This window comes from Engystomops pustulosus, chromosome 1 (assembly GCF_040894005.1).
Source record: "Engystomops pustulosus chromosome 1, aEngPut4.maternal, whole genome shotgun sequence".
NCBI classification, from domain to species: domain Eukaryota; kingdom Metazoa; phylum Chordata; class Amphibia; order Anura; family Leptodactylidae; genus Engystomops; species Engystomops pustulosus.
The window spans coordinates 40,757,755-40,774,084 of record NC_092411.1 but is presented as its reverse complement, the minus strand read 5'-3'; the positions used below and the strand labels follow the sequence as shown (position 1 = coordinate 40,774,084).

Below are 16,330 nucleotides of genomic sequence, written 5' to 3'. Positions count from 1 at the left end.
AGCACTGCAGTGTGCAGACAGGAGAAGTTATTCATGAGAAGAATCTGACTATAGTCAGAAGATTTACAGTTGTATCTCAACCAAAACTGTGTACACCAGAATTGATAGAGACAGGTTGGAATTATATCTGTGAAATGCTGTATTTTTGTTAATAACAGTGAATTACAGAATGTGTTATTTTGTTATACTGAGTACATTTAAGAATCTTGTCTTTGTTGGAATACCCCTTTAAGCACAAGGTTGATGTAAGCAAGAACTTTTATGTTAATTACCAAGAAATGTTCCTTAAAGTGAATGTATAGCAGAGCAATGAGCTGATGGTTTGGTTCTTAGATGGTTGCAATCTAATTTTTGTTTTAACTTGCCATGCCACAGTACTCTTTTTTTAGTACTCTTTTTGCGGAACAGCCAGTGATTGGTTCTTTTAATCACCTCATGGAAAATCAATAATAAAAAAACAATCCTATTATGTGCCGTGGCCACTGTATGTGTAATAAAACGGAGGTCTGGAAGCGTTGTGTCACTATGGCAACGGTTTATCTCATACAATTTTCTTGAATGACTTCTCAGACGGCAGCGTAATGACTACACTAAGTGAATCAAAGGACGAGCAGCTCTCATGGCCATGCAGATGTGTATATACAAAGCCAGCAATATATATAAAAACGTGCAGAAATACAGAGCTATACACAAAATTTTTGTACAGAAAGGTATACCTTGGAGGGCTTCATTCAGATCTGGTTTGTCTCCTCCGTTTTAAGGATTAATCAGGATGATACCTGGATCCTTCTTACAAAGGAGGGCTTAGACGTATTCCACTGCATACAAATGTTGCCGCGTTCCTTCCCTTCACCTGAAAGCCAGTGATTGGCTGATGCCAATGTATGCACGACATACATATATATGCGGAGGTCGGGTAGGGATGAAATACTTTACATCCATTCCCCTTCGACTCTAAAGGCCTTGTTGTGTACCGCAAAAATGTGATGTGAACCTAGGCTTAATGGTTTGGGATGCCTTCTACACCTTGACTAATGAGGGTGAGGGCCAAAGTAGAAAGAAGTCAAGCTTAGCAGGGAGAAACTATATTTTTATTTATTTTTTTGTCATAAACTTTTCCAAATAATAGATGTTGCCACTGTACAGTCTAATATTGTAGATTTATCATTAGCAGTGGTCTCTATTGTAATTTTAGACAAGATTAGCAAGTCTGCTCTATAGTCTTTCGACAAAGAGTCGGAGGAGTCCCAAAAGCATGTGTATGCATGACTGTACAAGAGGATAACTCTATGTAATTAACTACTGCAGGCTATATATAATGTGCCAGTGCGGCACAGACTACTCCACACCACCCAAACTCACTTGGCCAAGAGGTGGCATGCGCCAGCCTTGAAAACCCACCACTGGAATCTATTTTCTGCCTATAAGGCGCACCGGATTATAAGGCGCACCATCAATAAATGCCTGCTAAAATGTCACATATAAGGCGCACCGGATTATAAGACGCATCTGATTGTAAGGATGAAAGGATGAATGACCAGCAGGTGGCAGACCTGTGCACAGTTCAAGGCAGCTGTTGTCTGTAAGTACGGTTCATATATAAGGCGCACCTTTGATTTCTGAGAAAATCAAGAGGATTGTTTGTGCACCTTATAGTCCGAAAAATATGGTACTGCTGTTTCCAGACTAAAGAAACTTTGCCATAACCTTGTGTGTCAATTCCTGGATTTTATTTCCAATCTATAAAACCGTGACTCACAATCGTAACTCTTACTAAAGTCGTGTAACGGCCATATATGCTTCGTTTTATGAGACGCTACAAGTCACTTGAATGAATTCAATGTAATCAAATGGGTTTTCAAAGCTAAATAAAACAGCCTTTAAGAGGATGCCAGGCTATAAATATCTCCAGTCTAAGCTTCTTTGTCCTGGAATAGAAGATTTGCTATAAAGTTGAAGAAAGTTTTGTTACCATGATAAGATTCAAGTTTATTTAAGCTATTAACACTTATAACCATTTATAATATCATGTCCCAGGAACATAAGGACAGCTTATAAAGTGAACGGAGACAGAAAAGACCGCTTAATGCTCTCTGACATGAACGTTCGGGCTAAAGTTTATTCCAGGCGTGCTTTGGGACTATTTAAAGGTATATGTGTTTTGCAATGCCCATATAAAGTAGAGAGGAGCTCCTTCTGATAGATTCATTTAACTACTAAAGTGTTAAAGGGAGTCTTCTAGCTTCCAAACCACCACACAAATAAATACAGCATCGCTTGGAGCAATTTATAAGTTTTCCAGACATAACTTTTCTATTTCCCAGCAATTTGTAATTTCAGGGAAAAAGTTCAGAGTACTAGAGCACATATCTGCACCCAGTTGCATTTTTCTATGCTGCCATTGCACATGCGCAAGAACTTACCCCTTGAACAGCCAGCAGGATACTATTGCGGCTGCGAAAGGCACAAGTTCTCACGATATTTCCACACAGCCATCTGACTTTACCGGCTGTCTCAGCGCAGTGGGGAGGGACGGTGGAGTGAATATTGAGCAGGCAGGGGGTGTGCATAATTAGAGAACGGTGGAGCCATGAGGCACTCGGGTGACGTGAGCCTGAGTGCCCCAGGCTCATTTACATAATTTTATAAAGTTGTTTTCTCTGGAACCTAGGAGCCTGAAATTAGCTGCCAACGATGCTATCATCCCCTAGAGCAGTGATGGCGAACCTATGGCATGGGTGCCAAAAGTTGGCCCCCATAGCCCTTTTTGTGGGCTCTCAGGACATTACCTCATCATATAGTTTGCCAGAAGGACTGCAGGGATGCTACAATGATTCCCCTCTATCTTTAAATGCTATTGGTGTCCTAAAAATGAAGATACTGTTGGAAGCTGTTGGCAGTACAGGGAGCCATAAGCTACTGTTTAAATTGCAATGTTGGCACTTTGCTTTAAATAAGTGGGTTTTGGGTTGTAATTTGGGCACTCGGTCTCTAGAAGGTTCACCATCACTGTCCTAGAGGTAACAAGCATGCATAAGAGGTCGGTCTACCATTGGCAATCTGGTGGTAGATGTCCTTTAGTAGAACTCCTTTAAAGGGAGCCTGTCAGCAGGAAAATGACTTAATAAACCACTACCAGTATGTTGTTAAGTAGCTCAACAACTTCCGGATCATGTTTCTTTCATGACTCAGTTTCGCACAGAAGTCAAGCTCTCTCTGCTGAATCTGACTTTCCGGCATTTAGGAACATAAGTATCAGGTCTTCAGAAGTTTTGTGCATGGTGTCAATCACAGCAGAGAGAGAAGGGGGGTTGGGGTTGGGAGAGCTTGACTTCAGTGCTCAACTCTCCAACTCCATGAGTATATAACCAATTTCCCACTTCACAACTGATTTTCTGGAAGATGCCACCACACTTGAACATGAAAGAAACATGATGTAGAAGGTGTTGTGCTGCTTGACAACATACTGGTAGTGGTTTTCTAGGTAAACATCTACTGACAGGTTCCCTCTAAGCATTGGTCTCCCCTACTATACAAATCCTCTTCTCTCTGCATCACACCGACTACTATGTTAAGTATAATTTACATACATTGCATCAATTTTTGATTGCCACTGAAACACAACAGCTTGCAGTGAGATGAAAAAAACACGTAGAACAAATATCCAAATTTAATAGTCATATAGTTTTAGAATAAACTAACATTATTCTCCAAGTAAAGCAATAATTTGAGGGGTGGGGGGGTCACTTTCGATAAAATAAACGTGAGACTTTTTGATAAATAGCACCGGACAGAATAACACAAATGATAAATACTCCCCGTTGTCTTTATATTCAGGATAAATAATAAATCAGCACAGAAGATCAGAGAATGTCTGAATGTGACACTAGTCTGGGGTTTTGGTGTTTAGGAACTATGCCAGCAGACGACCGAATCCAGATCTGGAAGTGCAGAGACGCAGTAAACATGCTCCACAGACTGTGCCCTAGTTAGTGTTTGTTGCTCATCCCTGCCTGTGCCCTCGCTCTAAGACCAGAGGATTCTAACCCTATTCCCGTGGACTATGCTAATCCCCAGTTTGTGACAGATTGTTGGCCGGGATTCAAGCAGCGCTCATAATGGATGCCAAGAAAGACGTTTAATCAGCTTCTGCTCTGTGTTCATCCAATGCACTAGTTTCTAACCTGTAGATACTCCGGATTGTACTATAGCCTGTAATATCCACTGCTCTACTGACCATCAACTCCACTTAAAGTTAGACTATTATGAACTTTAGGTCATGGACATACTTCATATCTACAAGACTCACTAAACCGTTTCATTTGAAAGCCTACAATATCTAGTAATCCTATTTCATCAAAAGCATTATGTACAAACAAAATACTTCATATATTCATATACCGTCCTCAAAGTGACAAACATGCATGCTTTTTAGATAGCAGAGACAATAAAGGGGTAGCTACCAACTTTGCACAACTTTTACATGGGACATGTACATATTTTCATGAGAGGAACAAGGTCCAAGTGTGGAGAGCTCCACTAATCACTAAAAGTAAGTGGCAGAAATGCTGGCGGCTCTTACCCCTTTTTTTTCTGATCTGTTCCAGAGAAGAGCCGAGTCCTCTATGGCCCTGAAGACTTACTAGAGATCAATACATTGCTTATTACACTTATAAAGAGTTCTGGATAGTTTAAAGATACATTCACACGGTCGTTGGGGGAGGTATATACGGTCGTTATATATATATATACGTCCCCCATTAGCCGGCAATGGGCGCACGGGGCCATGCAGAGCGGTACGATGCTGTACGTGGACCGTTCCGTACCTGGGGAAAAGATGGGACATGTCCTATCTTCCCTGTAATAAGGCGCCGCCCCCTATCATGTGTGCCTGCCATGCAACTGTACGGCGGGCACACATTCTTCTGAATGCAGCCTAAGACTGTATTTATAGGTCACATGTAGAGATGAGCGAACATGCTCGTCCGAGCTTGATGCTCGTTCGAGCATTAAGGTACTCGAGACGGCTCGTTGCTCGGACGAGTATTTCCCCTGCTCGAGATCGAGCATTTAATTAAAAAAACACAGTGAAGAACAATGAAGAATAGAATAAAAACAGTGAACACAGTGAACACAGGATCATTTAAGTGAAAAACACAGTAAAGAACACAGTGAAGAATAGATTACAGATGTTCGGCACATCTGCTTACTTGTCGGGAGATACGCGCGGAACCGTGCGAACAAAATAGTATGTGAAGAACAATATATATGTGTGAAGAAGACATTGCAGAACACGGTGAGCAGGACAGAGACAACGAGGAGCAGCACAGAGACACCGGGGAGCAGCACAGAGACACCGGGGAGCAGCACGAAGACATGGGGCAGCGGCAGCACGAAGACATGGGGCAGCGGCAGCACGGAGACATGGGGCAGCGGCAGCACGAAGACATGGGGCAGCGGCAGCACGAAGACATGGGGCAGCGGCAGCACGGAGACATCAGGTAGCGGCACGGAGCAGCACGGAGACATCGGGGCACGGAGACATCGGGGCACGGAGACAGCGGGGCACAGAGACAGCGGGGCACAGAGACAGCGGGGCACGGAGACAGCGGGGCACAGAAACAGCTGGGCACGGAGACAGCGGGGCACAGAGACAGCGGGGCACGGAGAGAGCGGGGCACGGAGAGAGCGGGGCACGGAGAGAGCGGGGCACGGAAACAGCTGGGCACGGAGACAGCGGGGCACAGAGACAGCGGGGCACGGAGACAGTGGGGCACGGAGACAGCGGGGCACGGAGACAGCGGGGCATGGAGACAGCGGGGCACGGAGACAGCGTATCTCCCGACAAGTAAGCAGATGTGCCGAACATCTGTAATCTATTCTTCACTGCGTTTTTCACTTAAATCATCCTGTGTTCACTGTTTTTATTCTATTCTTCACTGTTCTTCACATCTGCTAACTTGTCGGGAGATAATATACGCACGGAACAGTGAAGAATAGATTGCAGATGTTTGCATACATCTGCTAACTTATCAGAAGACATTCTTTTTCAATTAAATAACACATTTTATTCCCGAACCATGGTCCCTTTGAAAAATGCTCGGGTCTCCCATTGACTTCAATGGGGCTCGTTACTCGAAACGAGCACTCGAACATCTGGAAATGTTCGGCTCGAGTAACGAGCACCCGAGCATTTTAGTGCTCGCTCATCTCTAGTCACATGTCAATACTAATAGAAACTACAAGTGATATTGTTTAATAAGGAAAAGCAGCATCAACCCATTTCATATCAATTTGGATGAATTTGTGATAAAATTGGGCATGCAGGCAGTCCCTGACTTACAGACAGACCTCTCTGCCCACTGTGACCTCTGGTGAAGCTCGATGCTGGTAAGTTATTGAACTTTAGCCTCAACATAAGATTTACGAAAAGGACTGTGGTGAAGCTTTATAGTTAATGCTTGTTCCCATGACAGCACAAAATTAGGAAAATCCCATTGTCACAGGGATGTAAAAAAATTTTTAGTTTGGATTTATTCTTACAAAATATACCTGTTACAAGAAACAAATTGAACAGGTATTCTCTATACATAACACTGGTGTAGCCTGCACTGTCTCAGGAAAATACGTATATGAATACAGTTCTGGTTCTACTTGGACACTGGGTCTTTCCAGAAGAAAAAGTAAAACTGTTTCCATTGCTGCCATATAAAAAGGCCCCCAGACACTATTTTTGGGTGCAGTACCTCTTGGTTACAGATTGTTGACTGCCAGACAAGCCTCTTTGGTGAACACATTTTGCCAAAACAACAAACTTTGAGAGATGGCCAATCATTGGACTGACATGGGAGAAGCAGGCTGCTTGTATTGTCAACTTGGCCGTCATCTAGGCCCTTCTGACCTAGGTGTAGGTAGCGGTGGTTATGTGAGGGCACACAAGTACATTGAATGAGCTCTAGACAGATGAACAATGGAGAAGATTGTTTGATTCATCGACAACTAGCTCCCAGAATTAGGCTGTTCACCATCCAGACACAGGTGGCACCTTAATTCCTCATTAGTGTCTCTGGCCAAACCATTTCCAGAAGAAATTTTACGCCCAATATGTTTTCTATTTTGAAGATAATGGGGGTCATTTACTAAGGGCCCGGTTTGCATTTTCCCGACGTGTTACCCAAATATTTCCGCTTTGCGCCGATTTCCCCTGAATTGCCCTGGGATTTTGGCGCACGCAATCGGATTGTGGCGCATCAGCGCTGGCATGCACGCGACGAAAATCGGGGGCGTGGCTGATCAAAAACCCGACGGATTTGGAAAAACCGCTGCATTTTAAAAAAAAAATCCGTCGCAGAGCTTGCACTTACCTTCACTCAGCCCGGCTCGGTGAACTTCAGCGCGTTCCGATGCTTTTCAGTGCAGCAGCGCCACCTGGTGGACAGCGGAGGAACTACCGTAATGAATCCCGTCCGGACCCGAATCCAGCGCAGAGAACGCGCCGCTGGATTGCGAATGGACCGGGTAAGTAAATCTGCCCCAATGTTCCGTTTTCCTTTACTTTCGTTGGTTTTATGAACAAGACACCATAACTACTGCAGAATGAAGGCCATGTCGTGTTTTGCGAACGTTGGTTGGTTTCCAGTATGAAGGCCTCATGGTGAGAGCTTTAATTCTGCCTTTGTCAGTCACAAGTAATAGAGATAAGAGGGACACCAATAGCATAGTGATATATATGCAGGTCATCCGCTCGCCACACGTGTTGCCTCTCATGGGGTTCTCCTTAGTGCTTTTCTAAAGGATAAAGTTTGCCCACACACAGCCGATTGACAGCCTCCTCTTGAATAGATTTATACTTTTGTGTCAGTATTGTAACCCCTTGTCTGTATTAGGATTGCATTCAGATTTTGATTCCAAAAAATAAAAAGCATGATTTGTGAGACTAAACCACCACTCTAGAAAACCCAAAATATTTGCTACATGCGTTTAGCATCAGTACATGTTGGTTGCACAGAATACTCTGCAAGAATAACCCATATAGGAGGTTTATACGTACATAGTGGGCATGCTATACCCTCCACTCTACTAAGACCACTGGGAATCACAGGACTACAGACTACCGTAAGTGGGTAATAGTTGTGGTGGCATTGTGTTGCCCAATGAAGAATCGGTACTTTATAAGTACTATTTGTAAAACTCTATAAAACTGCCTCATGTTTACTGAAAAAACAGAATGTTCCCTTTAACTCAACCTTCCCCGTCGCCACTACCTGAGAAATGTGCAAGAATATCTCTATGGTAAACCACAAAGTGAAGCCCAAAATAAGTTTCCAGTTCTTCACACAGCTCAAAATTTTCTTTGGCTTCAAGTCAGGGATAAAGAGGATATTGTGCTGATCCTCAAAGAGCGATACAAAGACATATACTGACATGGCGTTAACCTCTTCATGCAATGTCGCTGCGTCTCTGAGAACAGAGACTAATCGTCTTCTCATCTCTCATTTCTGGCTTTATGTAGTTATATTGATTTTTTTTTTTTTTTGCTTATTACCATAGCCAAGATAGATGCTCATATATATACTAACTGGTAACAGACAGACTGTCTGGGGTTGTACTACAAATCTACATCACATGTCATATTAGCCAAGATGAATGGGCAAGTGTATGAGCAGTAGTCATGCTTATCCCGGAATACCCAATTATCATCATGTCCTCCAGGACAAATATACTGTCCTGTAAGGATGTATTGTTATCTGTAGGATAGTTTATCAGCGTGATCAGTGGGGTGTGACATTAGTTGTCTGCGCCATTCAGAAGTTGGAAGCAGAGGTCTCCATCCAGTAGCTGTTTCGAGGGAACAGCACAAGTAGAGATGTCGTTCTTCAGCATAACCAGCGTAAATTATACTTCTGCTTCTGGCTCTATCAATTGTATGTGTTCTAATATGCAGAGGCTGTTAAATGATAGGCGTGGGGTTCGGTTATCAGACCTAATTGATCTCTACGGAGCACGTTCATCTCTAGGACACAGAACCCGCCGCTGTCCTGAGCACTTACTTGTTTGTACTTGTGTATAATTGTTTGTACAGATGAACGAGACATGTTCAGTTTTCTGAAAATAGCACAGGAGGATGAACCAGACTTGTGCAAGTCCACAATTCTCTTCCTGATATCTTGGCTGATTTCTTTAGACTTTCCCATGATGTTACACAAAGAAGTAGTGTGTTTCAGGTATGTCTTCAAATGCATCCATAAATTTGTCTCTAATTAACTTAGATATTGCCAATAAAGAATCAGAAGCTTCTAAAAATATGGGCTTTTTCAAATTGTTTAAAAGCATAGTAATCTCAGTGTATGTAAACGTCTGCAGAAAGTCATAAAAATATCTTTAAAAAAATCTCTCTTTCATTATTCTTTTGGCAAATAGAAATAATTTTGGTAATCCTAACTTACCTAAAATTGGAACGGTTTATTCTGATTTTATGTCAGATATTAAGAAAAATGTGCATGTGTGTCTTTTTATATGGTAAATGTAAACATCTGGTTTCAACTGTAGTGTCCTACTACACAGACACAGATCCTCCTGCTCTATAACATGCTGTGTACAGATTGTAGACTCAGCTCCTCTGGTTCCATACCTTACTAACTGCAGGTGAGATATCACGTAAATCAAACACATCAATTTCATGTTAAACATTTTAGTACATGTCTTTATTTATACAGTATGTTCTATTCACAAAATCACAATCTATGTGACAATATAAGGCATTCTGGCCTCAGGTGCTGGAAAGATGTGGATAATACATGACAGTGGCCTCAACTTTCTCAAGTCTTGAAAATTTGCCATCTTCCAAGAAGACATTTCTGTTTATGAAGTGACTGAAACCTCAGGGAAAATAGAGGATTTGGACAAATAAGGAAAGTTATTATGAGACAGAGACGGCACAGAATGGAATCTTATCCTAGAGATTCACCTCCCTAATCTTTACACTAACTGGTAACCTCAGCTGACCTGTGGCCTCAACAGTTGGCATTGAAAGCGGGGGCAGCAGCTGGTCATGCCCCTTCTCATTACTGCTGGGATTACTAAATGATATTCTCCAGGTAGATCCAAAGTCTTGTCTTTATATCCTGCTGTTCTTTAGTTAAAAACAAACCAGATTTTACAGTGTGATAGGTGTAATTCAGAACTCGGTGAAACATGAATAATTGAACTAAGCAAATGCTCTTATCCAAAAGTTCTGCGCTTCTACACAACCCTCTGAATTATACATTCTCTTACCAGAGGAGACAAAACTGCTCAACAATTGGAGTAAATGTTTAGTATGACTCCAGATGACTATAAATTCTGCTTGTTTTCTGCAATACAGATTCCCATAGAGCTATTGGGGGGATTTAACAATGTGTCTCAGGTTCCCTCAGTTTCTAGCTGGAAAACACTAGTCTTTTTCTGCGCCAGATTTATCACAGTGATGATGAATTCTGGTGCAGTATAAGACTGTCGGTTCCTACTTTAAGTTGGTCTAAACTGTGCGCCAACATTTTTGCCGCAAGCTATGCCCCCTTTCTCGCGAGGCCACATCCATCACACAGATGTCACGCCCCCTAATCGGACAATTCAGGAAACTGTCAAAAAGACAGTCTAAAAGCCTTAACTGTGGTGCAAGGCATTTTAAACAGTGTTTTTGCGCAAATACGATTCATATCTTTAATATGCAACCAAAAGCATCAAAAAGAGGGGAATCTGAAGTGACACTCCCCTTGTGGCCTCTAAAAATGACTCAACTGAGGGGAAAAAAATAGTCTTCTCAACTCATTTGTACAGGCAGTCCCCGGGTTACTTACAGGTTCTGTAGTTTTGTTCTTAAGTTGAATTTGTATGTAAGTCGAAACTGTATATTTTATAATTGTAGCTCTAGACAAAATTTCTTTTGGCTTAATTACAGACACCTGTGATAACTGTTATAGCTGTTTATTGTAGCCTCGGGCTAAATTACAGTAAATTACCAACATCCAGAGGTAACTAGGGGTCGTCTGTAAGTTGGGTGTTCTTAAGTAGGGGCCGCCTGTATATGAGATTAGAAAGGAGTTTTTATGGTTGAGCAGGGAAAATTTCTCATAAAAGAGGCAGTTCTATAAAGGACATTTCATACACAAGCTGAATGCACAGATGGGGAGTGAGTTGATGGACTAAAATATGGTGGCAGAGGCCCTTTAAATGGGTTGTCCGGAATTTTGAAAATAGTCATATATTGCTTTAAAAACATCTTATATTTACGTCCTTTGGCACTACCGTACACCCGCGACAGCATACGGTTTATGTACAGAGGCTGGCAGTGTCATTCCGACCACATCTGCGCACCTGCCACCCCATTAGTTACAGTAAGTAGCAGGCATGGGGCAGTGGTCCTGACTTACAGCACCCTGGAATCTCAGGTATCTGACATATAAATAGGGAATGCCCCTTTAAGTATTCAATACAATTTTAATGGTGCAAAAAAAGTAGCAAATAATGAATAAAAAGAATAAAAAGTTCATGGATAACAAAACTAAGAAGATTAGCACAGTCACAGTGTCTGGATCTATGAGTAATGTCCCTGGTTTATCATACTTGAATTTGATGGTTGATTTCCTTTAAGCTAAAAGGACATACAAATAGATATACAGGATATTTAATAGTCATACACTTTGCTTGTTAAATGGGGAAAGATATTTTTGGCTGCATAAGAACATTGTGATATCAAGACATTTTCAGAAATATATGAGAGATCAAAGCTGCAAGTATTACTGTAAAAATAAATATGTTCTGAAGCTTTTCCAGCAAAAATAAACCTATGACTGCAGCCCTGTCACAGTATAAAGCAAATTACAGGACATACAGTGCGGGAGAGTCTATCTTTAAAGAGGACCTGTCACCCTGAAAAAGTGCACTAGGATCCGCTTACTAAAGTAAGCAGCATCTAGAGCTGAAACAGATGCAGCAATGTTACACTGCTAGCGTTATCGGAACCCTCCGATAACGCTAACACTGCCACGCTGTACACTAGAAACGCCGTACCGCTCTCAAAGCACTCCGGTGTATTCATAAGGGGACGGGTTTTAGGGCAGGTTTTGGGGCAGTTACAGCTGCCATATGGAGCAAGTGGGGCAGTCCGGGGATGCGGCAGCGTCCCGGACCGCCCCCTCATGAATATGCCGGACTGCTTTGAGAGCAGTCCGGCGTTAGTACTGTACAGCGCAGCAGTGTTTGTTAGTGTTATCGGAGGGTTCCGATAGTGTTTACAGTATAACATTGCTGCGTCTGTTTTTGCACTAGGGGCTGCTTACTTTACTAAGCAGCTCCTAGTGCACTTTTTCAGGGTGACAGGTCCTCTTTTTAGGTACATTCACACAGCCGTATGCAGCCGGGCGGTTGGGCATACCGCTGTCCACTGGAGAGGAGGAGGGGTGACCCCTTCATATAGAAAAGCGCTGCATGGCCACACACACGGGGAAAGATAAAGCATGCTCCATCTTTTCCCCGTGTACGGCGCGGAACAGTGTCAGACATGCCACTGGGCCGCAATTGCTGTATATGGGGACGTATATGGCAATATATAGACCCCGTCTGCATGTACCCCAACTTAGACCAAATTTGGATAACTTCAAAATCTCGAGAAACAATACAGGCAGTCGTCCCCGATTACGTACAGGATAGGTTCTGTAGATTTCTATTTATTTTAAATTTATATGCAAGTAAGGGAAGGTAAATGTTTTTTCATCCCGGTGACAATTGGATTTTCTAAATTTTGTGCTGTCATGCGAACAAGGATAAATAATAAAGCTTCATTGCGGACATCTTACATAACTCTTACAATTGGCCATTGTCATAGCATCCAGAGGTCATCTGTAACTAGGGGTCATGTGTAAGTGTTACACTGTGCAAGGAGCAATTCTCCTCCCACCATGTGCAAAATCTTCCTCTGCTGCAGTGATATTACAGCAGCAAGTGGGTGGGGGGAAGATGAGACAGTGTAACAGTGTGTGATGCTGCAGCACGGAGGGGCTCTGGTAACATCCCCAGAGCCCTTTGGAATCATTAGCATAATTTTAAAAGGTGATTTTAGAAGGAAGGAGGCCTAGTATAAGAAGATTACCACAGTCACAGTGCCCCTGGTTTATCATGCCTGATTTTGATTTCTTTTAAGGGCTCATTCATGTCCGCTCTGCATCCATAAAAAATGCAGATGTATGATGTCAGCATCTGTTTTTTTCATATCCGCAAAAAGAAAACAAACAAAAAAAACCCAGGTGGGTTTCTGATCAACTATTTGCCCTGCCCACTGCCCAATTGGTTGCCTAGCAACATTTGAGAAAAGAGGAACCACATACAGATGCCATCCATGTGCTCATCCGTTTTTTTTTTGCAGCTCCATTGACTTCTATGGAGGTCCGTGGTCTGCATCTGAGAAAAAATAGTGCATGCTGCAATTTTTTTCTCATTGTCCGCACAACCATAAAAAAAACAATATATGAACAGACCCATAAGAATCAATGGGTCAGAATGCACAGCATGCGGACTTCAAAACCGCCCGTGTGAATGAGCCCTTAGTCTGGGACTGCCTGTATTAATGCAATACTGTAACAAATAATAACTTTTAGGTGGCCGCACTGTGAGGATAGACATGGCATGATAGAGTATCACACAATTCACAGATTTTAAAAATCTGACATCTGGCGACACACATGATCGACAGTGAGGAGAGGTAAGGAAGCGTACACATCCCAAGGGGCTTGCACTGAACTAAACCTAAAATAAATTATTACATGTAGCGAAGGTGGAATATCCTAGATTTTAGATGAGAACAGGCAGATGAGAGATTTCACTGCAGACAGCAGGCGTTTCATTGCAAGGATTGGGTTTATAGCTCATTCACACAATATGACGCAGACTCCTGTCCCATTCATCTGTCACTGTCCTATTCACCTGAATGGAGCCTGCAGAAACCACGTGTACACTACACCAACAACTCTTTTTAGATATACAGAACAAAAATTTCTGCAACTAAACTGCCGCATGTGTATACCACAAAACATCCTAAAGGTGCACAGGGCAGTGGAAATCAGCCGTGTACCGTACGTTTTTTAGACAGGTGGCAGGCGGCTACACCAAACGCAATACTTTACAATGGATCAATGTTATTTTAACGGACCTTGCAGCCAATCAAGACTATAGTTTGAGGATTACATGATCAATGGATGCCAGAATGAGGCAAATCTGCCTTGGAAAAAACTGAAAAATATTCCAAAAGGTTCCAATATTAGGCTTAAAAGCTCTGAATGAAGCTTATATCAGCCCTTTTAGTATAGTATAATATATTATTTGGGTGAGCAGTCTTTTCCACGACTGATCAGGAAAGGGTTACTGACCTGTTTTAGCCTCACTGGAAATTCTTTCCCAAATCTTTCCCATAGAGAAAACAGGTAAAAGAGTTCTACAGGACACGTAGTGACTGTACGGATCGGTGTCCAGGAAAACGTAAATATTCTTAAAATATTTAACAGTACAGACACACAGTCTGGTGGATGGTTTGTACCAAAGTCCGACACACTGCAATGTATCATTAGAAGTTTTGGACCCCATAAGGGCAGAAGTTTACTAGAAGGGTGTTCTAGAATGCATTTAATGAAGAATAGAATCATCAGGTAAAGATATTAGATATCAAATCCACCATAATCTACTTATTTTATAAGTTACAGGTGAGTTTTGTAACTGAATTCTATAGAAGCAAATTTCTCTTACATCTAAGTCAGATCCGAAATTGACAGGTTTAGATTCCTTCATAATAAGCAATTGGAGCGCAGCCCATCATCATATTCTACAATCATGTAAACAAAATAATATTAAAATCTACATAATTCTCAAACGTCAGCATCTACCAGGGACCCCTCCAGGATAACCCCCTCTCATATTACATACATGACAGATTGTTGTCTACGGGCAAATTTCTCAGGAGCTCAGGAATGTGTCCATTGAATTCTTGGTTCTCTGTCATTTGCAGGTAAGAACGTGGCGAAATATTAGCAAATTTAAAATTGTAAAAACGGCGCAATTAATATTTTTGGTGGTGATCCAAGATCTTATATAGCTCAAGCACTAGAAAGGAAAGGGTTAAAAGAACACTGCAATAGCAATTTCACAGTCTGTAGAACTTTTTATAACCTAGAAGAAAATACCAAGACCCCCCTTCCAATTTACCTGTTTCTCCATGGTCTCTTTGCCCCCACTGGCGACTATGGGTGGCGGGACCCTTTCACAGCTGCATCCTTCCAACATGTACATCCCAGAGGGTCTCCCACTTTGCTCTGTCTCGAAATAGAACAGGACATTTTGGAATAGAGCGAACCACTTTTCATGCCACCTACTGGTTTCGGTCCCCTTTTTGCTGAGAATGCCCCTTTTGGTGCCCTCCTTACGGGCCACCAGGGCAAGGTACAAAGCATGTCCCTCGTTGCAGCGGACGCTTTTCTGCATGATCCTGACCTTCAGGGCATACTCCCCCCAGGAGCTCTCCCAGGGCAAGGACACAGGGCGCACCGTGGCACAATGACCCTTGAAGCAGGATGCCAGGGGGTATCAGCAATGAGTATGCACTCAGGATAATGAATGTTATAGCCTGTGCCAGGATCACTGGGTGAATGAATGAGTGCTCTTACATACAGAACCAAACATGACAGGTGCAATTCCTATGTGGGCTGTGACATCTCCTGGGGTAGGTCCCGGGGTCAGGATGAGTGCAGGTCTCTGGTGCCCTTTGCTCCTGGCAGGATGGCACTGCTCATGGTGCCAGTGTAGGGATCAGCAGGTGCTTAGCGCAGATCACACATGTACAGAGGCTCTGCCTTCTCCTCCGCTCTCTCACCAGATCCTGCTCTGTCACAAATCTTCTGCTCACATCCGGAGCTCCCTGTCATCCCACGTGTAGAGAGGCGCAGGGTCCCACTCCCAAACTTTCCTCCCTCCACCCAGATCCAGCGCTCGGCTCCGGGAGCTGCGCCTCCTGTGCGCACAGGAGATGGCGGGCGTCCGGCAGGGGGCGCTGCACACTGGGAGCAGTAATCGGCTTATAGCGCCGGCACCGTCACTACAGGGCACAGGAGGAGCCCCGCCCGGGGATGGGGCAGAAGCTACCCCCAACACTGGACCCCCATTACACGAGACCACCCCTTCACTGCCCTAAACCACCTGGAAAATCCTCCACTACCCCGGACAATCCTCCACTACCCCGGACCTTCAGAAAGAGAGCATTAACCCTTCCATTACATGAGGAGAGCAGAAATTAACCCAGTCAGTATCC

At 43.0% G+C, this 16,330-nt stretch overlaps 1 protein-coding gene across 1 annotated transcript in view; it reads right to left on the bottom strand.

Moving 5' to 3' along the window:
• Positions 1–16,056, bottom strand: part of RASGRF2 (Ras protein specific guanine nucleotide releasing factor 2) — a 161,107-nt gene extending 145,051 nt beyond the window's left edge. The window contains exon 1 of the mRNA XM_072139140.1: positions 15,232–16,056. Within this exon, the coding sequence (XP_071995241.1) occupies positions 15,232–15,507 (276 nt within the window). The 5' untranslated portion in view covers positions 15,508–16,056. The remainder of the gene's footprint in view (positions 1–15,231) is intronic.
• Positions 16,057–16,330: the final 274 nt, after the last annotated feature.